The sequence below is a fragment of the Hevea brasiliensis genome, chromosome 7 (assembly GCF_030052815.1).
Source record: "Hevea brasiliensis isolate MT/VB/25A 57/8 chromosome 7, ASM3005281v1, whole genome shotgun sequence".
NCBI classification, from domain to species: Eukaryota; Viridiplantae; Streptophyta; class Magnoliopsida; order Malpighiales; family Euphorbiaceae; genus Hevea; species Hevea brasiliensis.
The window spans coordinates 9,788,434-9,807,385 of record NC_079499.1 but is presented as its reverse complement, the minus strand read 5'-3'; the positions used below and the strand labels follow the sequence as shown (position 1 = coordinate 9,807,385).

General features: G+C 35.1%; 1 protein-coding gene across 1 annotated transcript; it reads left to right on the top strand.

Moving 5' to 3' along the window:
* The first annotated feature begins 1,512 nt into the window (after positions 1-1,512).
* On the top strand, positions 1,513-18,054 carry LOC110665164 (GBF-interacting protein 1-like). The gene is made up of 11 exons (XM_021825179.2): positions 1,513-2,122; positions 2,817-2,860; positions 3,579-3,684; positions 4,012-4,138; positions 4,233-4,645; positions 4,730-4,909; positions 7,282-7,672; positions 8,128-8,431; positions 8,739-8,900; positions 15,873-16,373; positions 17,174-18,054. Exons 1-11 carry the CDS (start codon positions 1,960-1,962, stop codon positions 17,468-17,470), a joined length of 2,688 nt encoding a protein of 895 aa, XP_021680871.2. The 5' UTR covers positions 1,513-1,959; the 3' UTR covers positions 17,471-18,054.
* Positions 18,055-18,952: the final 898 nt, after the last annotated feature.

The window sequence follows — 18,952 nt, the reverse complement described above, 5'->3', positions numbered from 1 at the left end:
TATCACAGCAACAACTCAAAACCACCTTGCTCATAACTTTTAAATATCTTAACTAGATAAAAAACCCCAAAATACATGACATGCATTCAACATTTCCTCCAAAACCACTACAAGAGAACTTACATCTCTTGAAACTTCACATTACCCTTTGAAAACTTTGATTCATTCCTAGCTCAACACCAAGAAATGAATAAACTTAAATCTCTTCCTCACAAGAAAGGGTTTATGAAAGAAACTAGTTTGCATGCAACAACAATATATGGAAAGAAAGGAAATTTGACATTTAAATTTCTTTTTCGAAATTTTTTTCTGTTAAAAGACTATTTATACCATTGGCTGTCAAAGAGGGCACTTTCAGCTGCTAAAAGCCCAGCTTTCGGCTGTCGAAAACTACACTGCCACCCCCTCCCCCCCATAAAAAAAAAACTTTTACTCTTCATTTGCAAAAACATACACTTAAAACTCTATAACATATTATTAGTAGCACAGACAAACACTTATCACTATTTTTCTATTAATGACAAGAATTCTGACATCGAAAAATGGTAAATATTACAAATTTTATTAATGTTAATAAAATATTTATCTATAAAATATTTATTTATTTATTTTAAAATTAAATTATATTTTAATATAATTGAAACATATTTTAATAATATTATAAATAAAATATTGAGTTAATATAATTTACTATTTGAAAAAATAATTTAATACCTTTTTTAGTTATTTTAATAATACATGTAGTCATAAATTATTTTTTTTACCAAGCGTGTCAATTATGTATTAGCCACTTATAGGTATTTTAATTAAATATTTAATTACTTAAAATTTTGAAAATTATTCAAGACATTTTTTATGAGAAAATAGGTTAGTTTCTATTTTAATTGCCATACTAATAATAAAAAAATTATTTTTAAACATTTAGAGTTTTTTTAACAGATAATGTTTAGAGTTTACTATGATTAAAATGAGCTTAAAATACAGTTAAAAAAAACTCAAAATATAGATAATTATATATTTTATATGTCTTCCTTTATTAGTTTATTAATATATATCTATTTAATATACATTAACAAATAAAATTTATTAACTTTAAGAATAATTTAATAATATAAATTATTTAATATTTATAAATTATTTAATATTTAATAAGTAATATGAATGTAGAACACATTAAGAGATTAAATAAAATTTATTATTTTGATTATTTTTTTTAAAATTTTTTAAAAATAAAAATAAGTCTATATTCACATAAAAGAGGAAATATATATTGTGTAACATGAATATTATTACATGAAGTGCTTATGTAAGTTCATGGAAAATTCATTGACAAGCTTTGTTTGACAAACAAGATAATATAAAATTAGGTTTCATATTTTAAAAGGACGCACAATAAATAAAATAATTATTTTTATTGCAGCTATAAATGTGTTTTTCTTTTTTTTCTTTTTTTTCTTTTTTTTCCTCTCATATTCTAAAATCAAGACCCTGTTTGTCACAGCAACACAGATACAGCAGGAAAACACCAGCTGCCCACTGGTTCACAGAACAGACATACAGGTACAGGAAAATCCTATAAATTATTTTTTTTTACAAAAATATAAAAATAAAAATAATAAACCAAAAAGCCCTACACTCCAAAGCGCACACATACGCATCCACTGCAATTTTGCTCCCTCCATTCTCTTTCTTTTCTTCCCCTTTTCTTCTTCTATTTTTTGTTTTTTAATTTTTATTTTTTTCTTCTTCTTCTTCTTCTTCTTCTTCCTCTCCTTCTCCTCCCCATTTCACAATCACTTAGATCAAATCACTTAGATCAAATCACTCTGTATCAGCCCTTTCTTTTGCTTCCCCTCCCAATCATTTCTTTCTACACGCGCTCACAAGCGTATTTCTTCTGTATTCTAACTTGTAGAGGAGGGGGGGCTTTCTTTTTTTCTCTTTCTGGGGTTAGTGAAGATGAGCGGTGGTGGGGTTAGGGTTTCAATCCCGAGCAACGTCAGGAAGACGATCCAGAACATAAAGGAGATCACGGGTAATCACAGTGAAGAGGAGATTTATGCGACTCTTAAGGATTGCTCTATGGATCCCAATGAAACCGCACAGAAGCTTCTTTTGCAGGGTAGCTTCTTTTTGTTAATCTATCATTTCTTCTTGTTGTTGGCTTGTGGTTTCCCATTTTGGTTTTCTTTTAAGCTTCTTATTTTTTAGAGTGCATGCTTTCTGTTTTTATGATTTTGCTGTGATCCATTTTTTGGACTTGCGGATTTAATTTGTTTTAGGTTTTGAATTTGCTCGATGGGAAGGGCGGATTGATTTGGGTTTTTGATTTGCTGTGATGGGTCTTCACTGTTTTTCTGCGCTTTTTTTTTAATTGATTTTAACTGGTGCGGCTATGTTAGATTTTGCTGTGGCGCTTCTGTTTTTCAAGCCTTTCATTTCAGAATGAAAGCTTTCTCCTTTGCATTTCGCTTTCATTTCTTTGGGCAATTTTGATTTATGAGAATCGCTTTTGAAGATTTCCAAGAGTTAATGAACAGAGTGAGAGAACTTAGAAGCTAAGATCTCGGCTCAAGAAATTGGGGTTTTTTCTCCTAATGTTTTCACTAGAGTACCTGCGGCTCAGGAGAATGAGCTTCCTTCATGAATTTATGTTTTTGAAGTTCACTCGAGTTGCTTGTGAGCTCTACACTTGATTGGACATAAGCCCAGGAAGTATATATAAAGAGATAGTAACTGGGATTGCTTCAATGTTAATCTTTTTTCATTTTGTTTTCCCATTTCCAAATATAACGGGCATATATGTGTTTTCACAGATCCATTTCATGAAGTCAAAAGGAAACGGGACAGGAGAAAAGAGGCAAGATAAATTTTTTCCCACTATTGTTTGCGTTGGATGCTTATGAGCCCACAAGTGTGGAATGCTTCATGTACTGGATCACCCTTTTTTTATTGTTTGTGTTGGATGGTTAAATCACAGTTGATATATTACCGGTTGTTTTGTTTGAGATAGCTGCAAATATGATAATAGTGTTTCCATGGCATTGTACTTGGTCATTCTGTATGGAGATTGTCCAATGACTAGACTGAGTTGATGGTTTTTCCTCTGTGGGCTGCCGTGAGTTTAGCTATGCATGCTTGTAATCTTGCTTGGCATTATCATCTCTAGAAAGTGTTTATTTAATTTGGCATCATTGTGAATGGATTATAGAGATATTCATTGTGAACATTGTATTGCTTAAAAGGCAATGTCAACAACCTTGGCAGTGGAATGTTACAAGGTTATTCAAATTCTGTAGGTTCAAAATAGATAATTTTGGCAAGTAATGCACAAAGAAGAATAAGTAGATCTGTAAGATGCTATAGATTAATCATAAAGGTGGCCTGGTTTTGGGCTTTAGAATGAGATGGAGACAAGAGACATTTCTTATTTCATTTAATCAAATAATATCTTATTATGTCCATTGGGTGGTCACATACAAATGCATGTATAATAGAAATTTACTTGCTATTTTTGTCTTTTGGATCAAATTTGGGTTCTAATATCATTATTTATTTCTGATTTTTAATTGTTACAGAATGTGAACAACAGAGAGTCTGGAGATGCTCGTTGGAGACCTGGAACACAGGGGCGGGGGAGTAAGGGTGGTCGGGTAAACTTTTCATCTCGTCACTCGTCACATGGTAAATTACTACTTTTAAGACAGCTTGTTGAAAACTAGAATTGCTGGATTAATCCCTTTGTTTGATATATGATTGCTCTGCTGTTTTACCTTTGTTATTTTTTAGCTGTATCTTGTATATATAACTCATTTAGTTACTGGTTTGTGAATGCCACTAGCTGAGTTTTCAGCTGAACCCCTGTTCCTCCAACTAATTTGAGACATGGGGTTCAAATTGTGAAAAATACAATATCAGTTATGGCGTTAATATTTGATGGTATGGATTTTGTTTTATAGCTAAGGTCTATTGTAATTGTTAAGTTGATTTTTGACTATGAGATTGGTTCAGATGCTAGTGGTGGCAGGAATTTGGGCCTTGCAAGGGACAATGGAGCCAACCAAGCTGCAGAGAAGGGAGATGGCACTTCTATGCCAGCCCTTCAAGAGGAAAGTAAGGAAACAAGTCTGTCAGCAAGGTGACTATGAATTACCATTCCAAACCATTTCTATAATTTGCTTGACTGGTATAATGGTATGTGCGTAATTACTTTCTCTAATTTTGGCTCACAGCTCTGCTGCTGTTGTGGCTAATGGTGCCACTGTTGAACCCTCTGGAAGCAACAGTGAAATGCATGCTTATGATTCACCTTCAGGAAGTGGCATAAGTCAAAATAAAGTGATTTCATCACCTATTGCTGTTAGTAAGTTCGGAAGTATAGTGTCCCCTATTGATGCTGACAAAACCCTCACCATTGCATTTGGAATTGGGGATGCACATGGGGAGCCCATTACAACCTCTAGTAACTCCTCGGTATCTGTAACTCCAGCATCTTCATCAACAGTCTGTTTCTCGTCATCAGATCCTGTACTTGTTCCATCTAATGACTCACGGCTCCCCAGTACTGTGGGTACCATTAAACGTGAAGTGGGAAGCAATAGAACTGTTGTTGAATCAAATGCAGTTAGTCCTGCTGAGAAATCAGGTCGGCACTTGTGCAAATTTTGTTTCATTTTGACGGGTTTTGTTTATCTTCAGTTCTAACTCATAGCTTGTTATTGGATCACAGCTTCTGAGATTGGTACTTCTTTTCTGCAAGGCAAGATGCCGAGTAAATCCCAGGTTGGGAAGGATCAGCTCAGTGAGTCTTCTCAACCCTCATCTGCATCAATTCATGATGGCTCTCCTGGTAGTCGGCCTTCCTCTAACTACAGTAGCAGGTCACAACAAGTAATTGGCCCTCAAAAAGGTACATTGTTACATTGGATTTTGAATTAAAGCTTTTCATGTTGTTGATTTGTCCTTGGATTTGTTGACATTTATTTGTGGCTGCTATTGAGAAACGCACTATCTTGAATATTTTGATGAAGGCAATTAAAATGTCTTTCTAAGTTAGATCTTACATAATTTGGACATAAAAACTTCAAGAAAGAAAAAACTGTTTCAAATTACTTTCTACAACTTCTAAAATGATGCTTTTTCAAGAAAGTAGTTTCAACCTCAATAATTGTTGAGTTGATGTGAACAACATAATAAATTCTGCATCAAACATTAGCATTTTTTGATTCACAGCAAGTATGAGATATTGTTTGATCTGGAAATTTTATCCCTCAGGTGCACATTGTGTCAGCTTATTTGAAGTCTTGCTATTGAGAATATGCACTTTTAGTAGGAGTTTCCTAACTTTTCAGGTGATTTGCAGAAATGTAACAGCTGAAAACTAGATAGATTTACTTCAAAAATTGAGTTTCATCTCTCTGTTCTGTCCCTCATTCCCTGCTTCATTTGTCTGTTTTTTTCCTAGTCTGGTATTCACACAGATGCATTTCTTTAAAATGTAAACATTGTGTAGTGTTGTTAAAGGTGTAAAAAGGCGCTGGGCGAGGTGAGGCGAGCCCCTGGCGCCTCGCCTGGTTGAGGCGAGTCATCTAGCAAAAGGCGAGAGGCGTGGGGTGAGAAAGGCGTCGCCTCTGTAAAATAACGTCAAACTTTAATTTTTTTTTTAAAACAGTAAAAAGATAAAAAAGCCCTAACCTGTTGTGTTCATTTCGTGCCGTTTGGGGAAGACACAACACCTACATGTGTTTCTTCCTCTCTTTCTCTCTTCTTCTTCCTCTTTCCTCTCTCTCCTTTCCTCTCCTCTTCTTCTATTCTTCTCTTCCCTCCTCTCTTCTTCTCTCATCTCAGTCAGGCCATCTTTTACAGCAGCATTTTATTTTTTATTTTTTTTTCTTTTAAAATTTTTTCTTCTCTCTCTCCTTCTCCTCCTCTTTTCTTCTTCTCTTATTCTCTCAGTCACGCAACACTTTATTTTTTTTTTTTAATTTTTGTTTCATTTTAATTTTTTATTTAATTTGTTTAAAATTTTGTTAGATGGGTATTGTTATATGTTTCCTCTATGCATGGGTATTGTGACAGTGTTTGACATTTAAATTATTGGTTGATTGCTTTGACATGAGTTCAAATTATTGTTGTCCTCTTTATAATTATTACATTCACTGTGATTCTGTTTTTAGAGAGCATATTTATTCTTTGGTCTTTTAAAGGCTAAGTTTAGGAGCATCATAATTTGTGTGTTAAGTGGCCAAACTTTCTTATCATTCACTGTGATTTTATTTTTGGAGAGCATGTTAATCTTTTATATGATCTTGGAAATTATAGTGTTTGACATCTAAAATTTCTTTTTCTGCCTAATATATTATAGTATAAATAAAATAAGGCTTATTTGATATAGCATACATTCATAATTTGAGCAATTTAGGTTATAGCGCCTTAATTCAAAAAGGGCCTCGCCTCGCCTCGGTACCCTATCACCTTAATATCGCCTTTCGCTTTAATAACACTGATTGTGTTGCATTCTAGTTTGGCAGGAGGTCTCAATAGGCTCCATGTTAGAAGCTGGGATGTAAGATTGTAAATTGCTAAGCATTTTATTCTGAGTTGTATTTGAGCTAGGAACTTTCTGTGATCCAACAGCTTTGTTACATAATTTAAGGTTCCATTTGTTTTGTGGAAAATAATTTTTCTGTATTAGAAAATAACTTATTTTCTATTTTTTGGTTGCAATACTGAGAATCTGTTGGAAAATATTTTGCGGCTTTTGCATTAAATTAGAAATTGTTTTCTTTAAATAAATAAGCTTTGAAGATGTTTGGACCTATAAGGAAATCATAATTTTCTACTTGTTAGTGAATATGATAGAAGATTACACAAAAAGGATGGGTTTTGGTTGTCTTTGGTGACTATCAGTGGCTATGAATAGCCAGTAATTGTCTGTGGTAAATGCACCAATTGTCATGCATCTAGATAGTTGCTTATGGGTTCCTTGCCCTTTTATGAGCTTGTGATAGTCAAGACTTCCCAGAAAATGACTTCTCATTTCGAAAGCAAGAAGCTATTTTCCTTGAGAATGTCTTGTGAAAATATTTTCCATGAAACAAATGCAGCCTCAGATACATCATACATAAATGTGAGGCATCTTAACTTGGGGCAAAAAAGAAGAAAAGATTGTTTCAAACATTCAATGCTTTTCAGCCTTTTGTTCAGTACTTGTTGCCTTGTTGGATATTATATGATGATTTGTATGGAATCTAAATAATTCACAATTCCCATCTTCAACAGCTGGTTCTACTAAGGAGTGGAAACCAAAGCCAGCAAACTCTAATGTGCTTTTGGGGTCTGGAATAGCTGGTTCATCAGATGTGTCTAATATTCCAGTTGAATCCAGTATCCAATCACAGCCTCTATCAAATGTCCTTGATTCAGAAGAAGCAACCTCTAAACTGCAGAAGAAGCTGGAGGATTTGCATCTTCCACAACGTCAACATGTTATTATTCCAAACCATATTCATGTCCCTGAATCTGAAAGAACAAAATTGAGTTTTGGAAGTTTTGATGCTAGTTTTGGAGTAAGAACAGGCTGTGTCAGTGGTCCAGAGAGTGATAAGAGTTCTACACCTTTGTCTGAAACTTCTCAGGGTGCTGAAGAAACTATGGAGGAACAGGCTGCAAGGTATGTAAGATGAATATTGTTGTTAGGTTGTATGTAATGTTTGAATATGATAGTCTGCCAGAGTCATATCTTCATTATCTTTTCTGGTTTGGTTTCTATATCAAATAGAAGAAATTAATTTATTCCTGAGCATCCTTGTCATCAGTTTCTATTCTCCCCTAACATGTATATAAACAAAAATATATTTTGACTCATTTCTTTCGAACAATAACCTTATAGGTAACAAATAGTATAAATAATAAACATACTGATGTATTTGAGTGGGGTTTTGAACTTGATTATTTACTTGCATCTAGTGATTGTTTTGCTATTTAGCAATAATATACATCAATAGATAGTTTGTTTACAAGGCCAAGTTTTTCACGTGTTAGAAGAATGTGTGCTGCATACGAGTATGCTGCATAGTGCATACTATTTCAGCTGTAACATTTTTTTGGTAATTTTTTTGGCTTCAGCGATCAAGATACATTAGTGGCTGATGAGGCTGATGAGGAGGGAGCTTATCCTGATCATCCAGAGTCACCTTCACAAGCACCTGAAAATATAACTGGTGAGCGGGATGTCTCATCCAGTGCAGTAACCGAGTATAATGAATCCAAGCAGGATCCTGCACTGCTTTCTGGGGGACAGCAATACTCGGCTGTACACACTCCAAGCTACAGTTTTGGTTTTATGCCTCCAATGCTGAGTAGTCAGATTGCACCATTTGAAAACTCTGAATCTCAAGCACGTGATGCTTCTCGCCTTCCTAGCTTTGTAGTGAGTCTTCCCAATCAAAACTATGTTCTTTGTGTTGTCTACCAATCCACTTGTATCTTTTTTACTTTTAAGTTTTTGTTATTAGCAAAATTTTAATGCCTGATGGGCAATAGATTTAATAATTCGCTTGACATGTATAATTATTGTGATGAAATATTTATTTTATGGTCCCAAACATTGGTGTTATCATAACATGAGCGTAGTTATTTATATAAATTTTTAGGGTAATTTTTTTAATATTTGCTTTAACTCTGTTTTTGGCCTTAAAACTGATTATTTGTGCTTATTTGATGGTTTCTCTGTGTAGGTTCAACCACCATTTGATCCTACTAGTTATTATGCCCAATTTTATCGTTCAGGCGCTGATAGTGATGGTCGTGTTTCTCCCTTTCCTTCAGCTGCAGTTGCTGCTAAATACAATGGGAATGTTGCAGTGTTGCCTGCACATACTTCTCAGTCTACTCAAGAGGTTCCCATTGATAAGCTTTCTTTTTAGTTATTCAATTTAGCAAAATCGATCGATGTTGTCATAGAATATTATTTTGTTTGTTTAGAAAGAACTGAAAAGGTTCCTAGCTGTCGTTGCTTACTGCTTTCCTAATTCCTTGTATGCTGTCTCATTTCTATCTGATGCTGCAGCTTGCATTCTTATTGGCAAGTTGGTCACAAACTTCCAACTTTCTTTGCATTTTAATTTATTTGATAAAAGGAATATTGCCAAACAATTATTGCCATTGGGCTAGTAGAACAGTGATCACTGTTCTTTGGCGCCCCCTTGAGCCCTCTCATCTACAAATTTCTGATGTATCTAAAAATGGGAACCCTTGACATATCGCAAAATATACATGTTTTTCATCTTCTTTCCAAGTGGAATCATATGGTCTCTTGCCTTCTTAAATTCTTTACACTTTAGTATTTGTAGTCCCTAAGTTTGAGTGGATCAATCTTTTCAGCTCTTGGGTTTTAAATGAAGTAGCTTTTTGGTTCCTAAAAAGTTTGAATTAAATTGTATATGTTAGAGTCCCTTAATTAGTGTAAATCCCTTAATTAGTGTAAATTAGTTGTAAGCCTGTAAATTAGAATATAATTAGGAATTATTGTATTTATTAGTTTCCTATTTAGTCTTAGTCTTTGTATATAAATTAGAATTCTTGTAAATCATTTTTGTATGAAATATAAAAGAAATTATCTAAATTCTGTGTCTTTTAGATGGTATTAGAGCTGTGCCAAATTTTTTTGGCGTGAACAGTGTAGTTTTGGGTAGCTTTTTTTTTTTTTTTTTTTTTGTAGGTCAAGCTACTACGTCGTTTTAGAAACGGAGGTGACTGTCACCACCCACCTGAGGAGGAAGAACACTAGCCGATTGGCCTACGCCCGGAGTCCTACTGTCTGGTGAAGCGCGTGAGCTCAAGCGCCTCCATAAGCCTCGCGTCATTCTTCACGCGCTAGCGCGTGCACCTTTTTTCCGGTGATTTCTCGAGGCCGTGCCTTTTGCCGATGACCTTCCCTGTCTGGTGCACTTCTAACCAACGTGTTTCCACACCTGGTTTGCACATTTATTATTATTTTTTTTTGGTACCTTCTGTTGCCCAGTTTCTTGCTTTCTGCCTCAGTACCTATTCCTTTAATTGAAAAATGACCGATGGAAGGAAGGAAGCCTCTAAAACAAAGGCTGGATTTGTCGGTGACAATCTCGCTTTTCAAATTAGTTCTGTAAAGTTAGATGGAACTAATTATTTGACATAGTCTAGATCCTGTCTACTATTCATTCGGGCTAGAGAACTGTAGGGATATATCACTAGAGATAAGAAAAAGCCAATTGGTGCAGGGGCCAATCACATGTAGCTGCTAAAGAGATAAACAAGCGAACAGAAGTAAGTTTAGCTACAGGAGAAAAAATGTTAGTAATCAACCCCATATGTCTGAGCATATCCTTTTGCCCCAAGGCGTGCTTTTAACCTAGCCACAGAACCATCAGGATTTACCTTTACTGTAAATACCCATTTGCAACCAATAGCTTTCTTACCAGTGGGTAAAGGCAATAGTTCTCATGAACCATTACCATCTAATGCCTCAATTTCCTCTTTCATAGCAGCACACTAGCCAGGATGAGACAGTGTCTCACTAACAGTATTAGGGATAGGAACAGAGTCTAAAGAAGGAACAGAGTCTAAAAAAGGAACAGAGTCTAAAGAAGTAACAAAACACTGAGAACAAGAAGACAATTGATTATAAGAAACAAAAAAAGAAATAGGGTAAGTGCATGAACTTTTACCTTTATGAAGAGCAATGGGTAAGTCTAGGTCACAATCATGATCAGTATGAGGTATAGGATCTCCCAACGAAGTAACTGGTGGAGGATATGAGTTAGGAATCTCCAATCTCTTAGAATAAACATAAATAACGGCAGGTCGAGTAGGTCTAAAGGCAGAAGGAACAGGCTGTGGGAGAGGACTAGACATTGGTTGGACATTATATATTAAGAGATCATCCTCCTCCCCTTGACTCTCATACACAGATGATTGAGGAAAGAATGGAGTGGATTTAAAAAATGTGACATCTGCAGAAACAAGATAACGATTAAAAGTAGGAGAGAAATAACGGTACCCTTTTTGGAGTCGGGAGTACCCAAGGAAGACACATTGGAGTGACTGCGGATCCAATTTGGTAACATGTGGACGAACATCACGCACAAAATAGGTACAACAAAAAATACGGGGTTCAACAGGGAACAAAGATTTTGTAGGAAACAAAGCAGTATAAGGAATATCCCCATTAGGGATAGAAGACGACATACGATTAATAAAAAAAACATGCTTTAGAAACTGCATCCGCCCAAAAGCGTTTATGAACTTTCATATAAAAAAGAAGAGCACGAGTTACCTTAAGAAGATGTTGATTTTTTCTTTCTGCCACGCCATTTTAGGATGAGGTATCAACACAGGAAAACTGATGAAGAATGTCATTTTGTGTCATATAAGACTGAAATTGTGCTGAAAAATATTTTTTTGCATTGTCACTTCTTAATATGCGCACAAAAATATTAAATTGAATTTTGATTTCATTACAAAAGGCACAAAAGATAGAAAATAACTCAGAACGATTCTTCATTAAATATAACCAAGTAACACGAGAGTAATCATCAACAAAAGTAACAAAATAATGAAATTCAGTTTTAGAAGTAACAGAACAAGGACCCTAAATATCAGAATGAACTAATTCAAAAGGGGATGAAGCCCGTTTATTGACTCTAGATATAGAAGGCAAACGATGATGTTTTGCAAATTGACATGACTCACATTCTAGTACTAATTAAGACTGAAACTGAGGACATAACTTCTTCATGGTAGACAAAGAAGGATGACTCAATCTACAATGAGCTTCAAGAGGTGTTAAGGTACTAGAGCAAACAAGCGACCGCGGTAGATGATTTTCTAGAATGTAGAGACTACCTGACTCACGTCCTCTACCAATAATCTGCTTTGTCGTAAGATCTTGAAACAAACACTGGTTAGGAAAAAAAAAAAACAGAACAATTTAAGGTACGAGTAAGTTTACTAACAGAAAGTAGATTAAAAAAGAATTTTGGTAAACAAAAAACAGATGGCAAAGAAATTGACGTAGTCGGGTTCGCAGTTCTGGAACCCATGACACAAGAAGTGGAACCATCAGCTAAAGTAACAGTAGAGAAAGTGAGATTATATTGAAAAGCAGATAGAAGACTAGAATTACCTGTCACCAGAATCAATAACCTATTTGGATGAGGAAGACATAAGGCATGTAGTGGATTTACCTAACTCAGCGATCGCAGTGACAGGGGAACTGGTAAGCTTTAGAGATACTTGATACTGAAAAAACTGTGCAAAATCCTCTGCAGATACCAAAACAGTTTTATTAGAGGAAGATACTGTAAAATCCTCTGCTGTCATATTTGCCATCTGTGATCGTTGATTTTTCCTTTGAAGTTGCAGACAAATATATTTTGTATGGTCAGGCTCATGACAATAATAACAAATGACTCATCTAGAGTCCTGATTAGAACTAGTATTCCCATTATGCTGATTACTTCTGTTGCCTGTAATTCCTCCTCTACTTCCTCTTCTATTACCCTGTTGTCCATTTGGATTACGGCTAATAAGAGCACTACTGGTAGGTTGTAAAGATTGAGTACTCTCTGTACGAGGACTCGTGTGAACGTTTCATGTAAAGAGAAAATCTCAGAACTGGAGAGAATCTGAGATTTTGCAGTCTCATACTCTGAATGAAGGTCTACAAGAAAACTCATAACAGCCAGTTGCTTTCGTTGGGTCTGCTGAACTTTCACATCAGAACTGAAAGGCAACAATATATTAAGTTCCTCATATACCCATTTAAAATCCATAAAATAAGCTATGAGAGACTTATCCTCTTTCTCAGTACGAAGAATGCTTTACAAACATCATAAATACGGGAGATACTTCCTTTACCAGAATACAGAAAATCTAAGTAATCCATCAATTTCTTAACAAATTCAGTGATTAATTAAACTAATTACTTCACTGTGAATCGAGTTTCAAAGCTGCAAAAACAATCGAACATCTTTCCTTAGCCAAGTTTGTTGTGTATCATCAATAGGTGGGTCTTTAGTATAATGATCATCCTTATCAATGCTACGCAAATAAACCCTAATAGTTTTACTCCACTCTAGGTAATTCGAACTATTAAGTTTGTGTTCCGTGATCTTAATTATCACCAGAATCACGTCAGAAATAATATTCTTATTGTCTGTCTTTTGTTGAGACAAAAAAACTAACCGAAACGCTAATCCAAATTGCATACAGTCGCAAAATAAATCAAAATCACAAATCAAGCAAATACCGAAATCGGATCTGAGAGCCAAACCTCAGAAGTCCTTTAATGGTGTACTGGATCAAGCAACAGCACACAGTGGTGGAATGAGGGGGTTGAGGCGACGCCGACGATGCTGATTGGAGTCGAAATGGTCGGCGGACGTGCCTCCACGCGCTGACGAGTGAAGAAACGATGAGAACCTAAGTTGGGCTCGTGAGCTTCATGCACTGGGATTACGGCGACCGGATCAGAGGGGACGGCCAGTCGGCGGCCAAGGTCTCTTTTGAGTTGGGTGGTGAGAACAAATAGTCACCCTAGATAGATGACCTACTCTGATACCATGTAGAAAGAGATGATTCTCCTTGATTTTAATTAATCTGTACATGAGTATATATATATATATATATATATATATTGTGTTCTACTAATTAGGAAGAAATCCTAAATAGGAATACAGAATGCAGAATATACAGAGAAATAATATAGTGATTGACTTTTCATAATATCCTTGTTTTGTGATAACAAAGCTGCCATCAGTATTGTTCACAGTCCAGTTCAGCATGATCGGATCAAGCATATAGAGATTGACAGACACTTCATAAAAGAAAAGGTTATCAATGGTTTCTTAAGGCTCTGTTTAGGTGGGGTGAGGGAAGGATAATTAATGGAAGGGTAAAGGGGGGTAAAGAGAGGGAAGGATGAGGAGAGTTACAATAAAAAAAATCTCATGTTTGAAAATTGGTGAATTAATGGAAAGGTAAAGAGAGATAATGTAAATTCTTTATGTTTAGAAAGAGGTGATAGAAAGGTAAATAATTATTAGAAGTACAAAAATACCCTTTTCTATTAGATAATTTATTAAATGGTAAACTCATCATGATAAATCTTGAATTGGCTAACACTAATAGTCTATCATGAATAAATCACAAAATAAATAAATCAAAACAATAATGCACAAATCTAACGATGATTAAATAAAGAATGGATTATTTAGAAAAAAAATGATAATTAAAGTATAATAACTACAACAAACTATTGAAAGAACAAAATAAAAAAATTGATAATTGAAGCATAATAATTACAGCAAACTATTGAAAGAACAAATGATTGAGAGCAGAGAAAACATGTATGGCCACTTGAGAAAGAGGACATTTGTAGTGGTACTCTATGTTTATTTTTAATGGGTATAATTGGATTTTTAATAAAAAATTAAGGATTAAGTAGGAAAATAAAAAATAAAGTAATTTTCAGCTCTCACCTCCCCCTGCGTACACTCTAATTTAGGGTGTAAGAAAAATTGGGATTTGAGGGCTAAAAGGGAGAGAAGGGGGGGGGGGGGGGTAAGCCTTACCCTTATTTACCCCTACCCTTTACTAACTCACCTCTTTCCAAGCAAGCGTATAATAGTTACTTACCCCTTGCCCTTATTTACCCTTCCCTCATCCCCACCCAAACTGAGCTTAAGTATCTCTTATGTAGGATCGAAAGATTAGTTAGCTAATGTGTTCACTAAGGGATTAAGTTGTAAGGGGTTTCATACCCTAATTTGCAAGTTAGTCATGTGCAACATACATGAACTAACTTGAGGGGGAGTGTTAGAATCCCTTAATTTGTGTAAATTAGCTGTAAATTAGAATATAATTAGGAATCATTATATTTATTAATTTCCTATTTAGTCCTAGCCTTTGTATATAAATTAGAATTCTTGTAAATTATTTTTGTATGAAGAAATATAAAAGAAATTATCTAAATTCTTTGTCTTCTACAGTAAATTCTCGTTTCATTTTTAAAAAATAAGGGACTAAAGTGTGTGATGTTTCATAGGAATAAAGTGTAAGAAATTTAAAAAGTTAAGGACTATATAATTTAATTTGAGAAAAAGCAATGACCCAAGTGTCAATATTGCCTGAACTCAGCTTTTTCTTTTCTGTCAAAAGTTGTCCTATGAATGAATTATCAAAAAAATTACTGCAAAACTTATTTGAGAATGTCCATGAACAATAGGGAGCATTTGTAGGCACCACACAGTACACACGTGTTAAAATTTTTTAATTGGATATTTATAACCAAAATGACAGGGCATGCCCATAGCAATTAGAGCAATGTTAGGGTCTTGTTGTATGCACCACTGCCTGGTTGCGATATAACATTTGTCAACTCAGCTGTGGTGTTTCCTTATAAGGATTAATGCTGACTCAAAACACATCAATGGTTAAAGTTCTATGAATCTCACGTTACATCGTAATCATGTGTTAAGTTTCCTAGTCTTAGTTGGTGGTTTGATATTATCTTTTTATCAAGGCTAGAGGTCCAGAAGTTCAGAAGTTCCTATTAATTTGCATGGATTTTGCTTTTATTGTAAACAACAATATATGGTAGTTTTATGCGCTACTAATGTGGATGCTTCATTGCGCCAAGACATGATTAATTTTCAAAAAATTTTATTTTTTTTTTTTTTTTGGGGGGGTGGGGGGGGGGGGGTGTTGTTAAGTGAAAGGGATTATATTATATTCAAAGATCTATTTATTTTTGTGCCTTGTATGTTAACATAATATCTTATATTGTCTTTATATTTTTCTAACTTATAATTCTTCTACATATCTATTTACAGGGTGGGAATTCATTAGTTCTGTCAACAGAAGGTCCAACTCCACTCGTGACTCAAGCTGCTGGGCTTATGCAAAGTTCCATAGCTGTGACTCAGCAACCACTTCCTGTCTTCCGTCCACCAACAGGGTTGCATATACCTCATTATCCCCCAAACTACATCCCTTATGGTCATTACTTTTCCCCATTCTATGTTCCACCTCCAGGCATTCACCAATTTTTAAGTAATGGTGCATTTCCCCAGCAACCTCAAGCTGGGGGCATATATCCTGCTCCACCAGCTGCAGCTGCAATGGGGGTAAAATATTCATTTCCGCAATACAAAGCAGGAACTAATACAGGAAATTCTACTCATATTGGGATGGCTAGTGGCTATGGGCTGTATGGCTCCTCTCAAGCTGGTTATAATCCCAGTTCTGCAGCAACAGGCGGAAACTCTACTACAAATGAAGATCTTGGATCATCCCAGTTCAAAGAAAGTAATGTTTACATCACCGGGCAGCAGGTAGGATTCTAATGACCGAGTATTTCATCATAGTTAATTGATCTTGTATTGGTGAATCACAAACTAAGGGATAACTTTTAAGGTGATCATTTGAGCTAGGTGGTGGCAGTAGCAGGGGTTGTGGTGTTAATGTTAAAATTATGATATTGTACGTCGTTGGCGGATATTGGTTGCCTTGAAATCAATGTGTTGTGAAACAATGAGGTGACTGCTTTTGTAATTGGAATGGTGGTTACAATTTTGTTATCCTACTGCTGGTAGTGGCATTGCTGATAGTCAGTGGAGTCGGAGGTGGTGATTGTGATGATCAGCAGCTTTGGCTGTTATTTTAGTTGCTTGTTTTTGGTTGCTTAGTATAGTAATTTTGGTGATTAATCCATGCAGTTCCTGTCGTATTTTCATAATCACCTGCTATTATAAACTTTATATTTTGACTCCTTGTCTTTGTTGCTAGAAACATGCATGTGCCAGTAGCATTTCTTTATCCCCGCCCCCCTAATTACTTTGTTTCACTGTTGTAGAGTTTCAGATGCTTTTCTTTCTTTCCTCCTTTCTTTTTTGTTCTCTTTAGTAGCTAATTCAATAATCACTTATTGCTTGTTCAGTTCATCAGTTAATCAGATGACAGATTTAATATATTTGTCAGTGCATGGTTAGTGCTGGTCATGTGAATATTTTAGGCCCTAGAATATGTGCTCGGTTGTCAAACCAGCATTCCATAATAATGAGCTCATAAAATCTCCTCTGTTCTTTCTATGTTACAAATTGACATTTGTTGTTGGTGATGATTTATTTTGCAGAGCGAGGGTTCAGCTGTGTGGATTGCTGCTTCTGGCCGAGATATATCTAGCTTGCCAGCAAGTTCCTTCTACAGCCTTCCTCCTCAGGGTCAGCATGTGACTTTCACCCCAGCACAGGCTGGCCATGGCACCTTTGCCAGCATATATCAACCTGCACAAGCAGTGACAGCAGCAGCTGTTCACCCACTTCTTCAACAGTCTCAGGGCATGGCTGGAGCTGTTGATATGGTTGGATCTGCAGCCAGCGTATACCAGCAGCCTCAGCATCAACAGATCAACTGGCCTAGTAACTACTAAAAGATGGATATGATTTATATTTTTGTACACCAGGAAAACAAGTCTAATCTTGGGATAATTTTGGGAACAAGTTTGGATAGAGGAGAACACAGAAGATACAACATTGGCTGGACTGAGAGAGTGCAAATCTAGAAAGGGAGTCTGGAGAAAAATTTGCCAGTGGGTATCTTATAATTGCTTTGGATTGAGGGCATAAGCAGTGCATTCGCCTGTAACAGATATTGACCTTTTTAAGTTAGTTGAGGTAGGCATGTGCAGTTTTCTTTTTCGTATTGCTGCCATATGGTGTTGCAGTTCCTTCATTTAGTAGTCTCAAGCTTTTCTCCTCTTATTTTTCTTTCTTAAAAAAGGTCTTTGAACTTAGGTATTCTAATTGTTGAGTGGTGATAATCTTTTCCAATTCTTTCTGACTCTTTGAGGTTTTTCTAGGGTTCTTGAAGGTAAGATATAGGTTGGTGGCGAATTTTTCCAATTCCTTTTCTTTTATCGTCTTTACGTTACCTGTAAAGTGAATTTTGATAGCAAGAAAATCTTGTATCTAACTGTTGTAATTGGTATAAGCAAAGGTGAACATTTTAATTGTTTGTCCTGGCCATGGTTTTAAATCAGACAAGTGTCGGAAACAAGCCTTTAATTTAATGACCTTTGTGTAACAGTTTGTTATTATGCAAAATTTTTTGTTTAAGTTGATGAAATAAATAAATTAATTAAAATAATGTATTTAGATATTCGTTAAATTTAATGACCTAATTAATAAATTGAAAAACAGTATTATACATCCAATTTTGAAGAAATATTATATAGTGGCTATAGCAGTATACTTATTTTTCTTTAAATAATGGCTAATTATTTAAAGCCGTCGTCTCATTGATATTTATCATAAAAAAAAAATTGATTTTTAGAAGCATCACTGGAAAGTTTGTATAATTATTTATTGAAAATTTTTTTGAAGTGTTAGAGGCTTCTGTAAAATACTGCTTCTTCTCCATCAATGGTGAAGTTAATAATTTCTACTTGATGCATGGAGGAAATGGCACGTGCTCATTCTATCAGATATTTGATATGAAGTTAATAGGGAGTAATTATTATTTTTATAATTTTTAATTATTTATTAATATTTATTTAAATGTTAATCTTAGGGATTAGTTAATAATTAGGCTCTTTAAACAGATGCTGAAACATGCTAACAACCTGCGAGGAGCATTGGCCCGTTCAACCTTGTGATATTACATGTCCGGCAATTTGGAGATTTGAAGAACACGAAAACAAATGCTAAACTACAAAAACCGTTGCTTTTCTCGTACTCTGCTTGGTAATCCTGCATTGATGTTATCTTTCACCAGAATTTGATCTCATCTTAATTCCATCGGTTTATTTCATGCAAAATATAATTGAGGCAAAAGATTCCTCTCGCTTCTTGAACTCATCGATGATCCAAAGCATATTAGCATTAAAAGAAGGATTTAAATACCAACTGCTCTT

Bases quoted from the DNA above. Each gene is read 5' to 3' on its own strand.
- LOC110665164 (XM_021825179.2), top strand. From the start codon at position 1,960: ATGAGCGGTGGTGGGGTTAGGGTTTCAATCCCGAGCAACGTCAGGAAG. The intron at 4,139-4,232 runs GTGACTATGAAT...TTTGGCTCACAG, and splicing joins GAAACAAGTCTGTCAGCAAG to CTCTGCTGCTGTTGTGGCTA. The intron at 4,910-7,281 runs GTACATTGTTAC...CATCTTCAACAG, and splicing joins AGTAATTGGCCCTCAAAAAG to CTGGTTCTACTAAGGAGTGG.